We start from the raw sequence: 2,504 nt of genomic DNA, 5'->3' as shown, positions 1-2,504 counted from the left end.
GGCACCTCAGGCCGTGACCAGAGCTGAAGAACAGAATTACTCTGATCTACTCATGGACTTAAAACCCGTATCCGCTTCAGCCCTCGGCGCCCTGTGGGTTCACTCCACCGGGCAGCCCGCGTTTTGGGTGTCGTTTACCCACTGAAGAGTGTGAGGTTATCATCTCCAGGCATGCACTGTATACTGTCATCAGTTAAATAGCCAAGATGATTCAAAACTCAGTGTTGTGGTTTATGTATATAACTCTCTCTATATAAAACTATATATAACCTGCATATAACTAATTTTATTATTAACGTTATTATAATTAATAAATAGGTCTTGTGCAGAATCAGTGTCATCACAGTCAGCTTCTTCTCATGTCTGTTTGCCTTCCTCAGTTCTTGGCTGCCCCAGGCAATTCCATCCCGAGGGAGTCAGTGGCAGAGTTCGGTGCTGGCGTTCAGAGCGTCTCTCCCCATGAGGTGAGTGCAGCTTACACGGAGTTACATGGAAGTGTTTCCATCCTTAGGGAAACACAGATTTCCCAAAGTCCAAATGAACTTTTACGTATAGCTGTTTGCTTTTCAGTTGCTGTATGTAACAGATGTTGAGGACTGTTGGCCTCTTGAGACTTTAATGGTAACCTATGCAACTATTGCTTGATGCATGTGTGTAGTTGTATTTGCTTCCTCAGCCACAGAACGTGGTTGGAGATGTTTGGATTTATGCTGTGCTCCAGAATTCCCTTTCAGCACCAATGCAAATGAAATCTTTGACCTGAAAATACTGTGCTGTGAAGCGTTACACTGGACAGCCTGCATTTATGTGTCTGCTACATTTTGGTATCCATGTTTTATTTTTGATGCAACTAGATTTAAAATATCCATGTAGCTGTTTGGTACCATCAGAGAGGCTGTTTCCCACCACAGCAGCTGTTTGTTCAATCTGCAAGTCAGGAATGATAACTCACCACAGGCCCCCTGTGAGGGTTTAGTTTTGTGTTTGGGGAGTGTGCCATGTCTTACCTTGGGAATACTGGGTCTGCATGAAGAAGTACAACAGGAGGGTAACATCTGCACCCTGAATTTGGTACCAAGCATGGAAATTTTAGAAGCATGTGTGAAACCACTCACTCTCCTTTGTGATGAGGGAGAACAGGAATACTTGGAGATAAACCTGTTATCTGCTCTGCTGCACCTGAGCTAGTGCACAACAATTCCAGGTCAGTTTCTGTGGCATTTCCTCAGGTCATTCTCATGCTCAGCACAAACTTTGAGGTTGGTTTTCTCAGGCAGCCACGGTCTTCCCTGCAGAAAATCTCATAAGACATGCTACTGTCTCCTGGAAAACTGCATTATTTGAATACAGGTCATGGCAGGAACCTCTGTCAGGGACCAAATTAAGCAATAGGAAGGAACACTCCTTAGAAAAGCAAAGTGGAAGTGAAAGCTGCTGGTGTTCAGTTAAACAACAAAGTATCTTTCATTCACACCATTATTTCCCTTGTAGAGCACAACCAAAGAAGAAGAAGAAAGTGGATGTGAAGAGAGAGCAAGCACAGAAGGATCGTATGAAAAAAAGGATTAAAAAGTTGGAAAAGGCTGCCCCAGAATTGATTCCAATTGAGGATTTTATACCACCAGTGAAGTACTCAGATAGCAACAGGTCAGTCTTACACTGTGCGGTTGCATGCATGGTAGAAACACTTCTCCCTCTGCAAAACAGCAACATAGTGCCAGCCCTGGGACAAAACCTTGCCTGCTTCTACCAAACATGGAAAATAAATTGTATTTGCTCCTGCTAAAAGCAGTGGAACAAAATAGTAACACAAATGTCCTGTTAGAATGACTGGAAAACCTCAGAGACAGACACTGTATGAAGAAAAAACTCCCTGGTTTTGGTGGGGTTTTTTGTTTGCTTTAATTTGCTCTTTGGGGTGCAGGCTATTTTTATAACAATGTTATTTTACTTTTTATCAGGGTGCGAAGTCTTCCCGATCTGTCACCTGAGGAGACTGAAAGGAGAGTTTTACTTCTGAAAAAGTGGTGTCTGTTTAAGCAGAAACAAGATAATGCAGAAAAGAAAGCAATTCAGACCATGGTAGAAGCTCAGCAAGAGGCACTAAGGGAACTGCGCCTTGAATCAGAGGAGTTGTATCAAGCAGCAATCAGACGAGATGAGGGGCTTTTCCCCTTTGAGAGAGATGGACCCTGTTACACCCCACCGCTCCCTGGGTACGATCCTCCTGAAGGAAAATGCATTGATATCACCAAAGTGTATACACAGTGATGGAGGAGTTTGTAGCTCATCTGGCATGAACTATTCAGCTGACTGAAGGAGGAAAGAATGGAATAAGGATGAATAACTCCTTCTGTAGATTACTGTAGGTTTGAGACTGTAAAAAAATATGTATTAATGAAGCATCTGTTTGGTTGGGTTTTTTTAACGGCAATCTAGGTAGTAAGATGCCCAACAAAGCTGCACTGCCTTGCACCCGTGCCATGCTGCAACAAGACAAAGTA

The 2,504-nt window shown here is 43.2% G+C and overlaps 1 protein-coding gene across 1 annotated transcript; it reads left to right on the top strand.

Annotated features, from left to right (window-relative positions):
• Nucleotides 1–380: 380 nt before the first annotated feature.
• Nucleotides 381–2,271, top strand: MRPL40 (mitochondrial ribosomal protein L40; the record flags this gene model as incomplete). Its single annotated transcript, XM_010024679.1, has 3 exons — nucleotides 381–464; nucleotides 1,492–1,647; nucleotides 1,962–2,271. Coding segments are annotated over 3 exons (550 nt in total), but the record flags the coding sequence as incomplete, so codon positions are not given.
• Between the last annotated feature and the right edge of the window lie 233 nt (nucleotides 2,272–2,504).

Source organism: Nestor notabilis, unplaced genomic scaffold, assembly GCF_000696875.1.
Source record: "Nestor notabilis isolate BGI_N333 unplaced genomic scaffold, ASM69687v1 Scaffold35601, whole genome shotgun sequence".
In the NCBI taxonomy this organism is placed as follows: domain Eukaryota; kingdom Metazoa; phylum Chordata; class Aves; order Psittaciformes; family Psittacidae; genus Nestor; species Nestor notabilis.
This window is presented reverse-complemented; position numbering and strand designations above follow the sequence as displayed.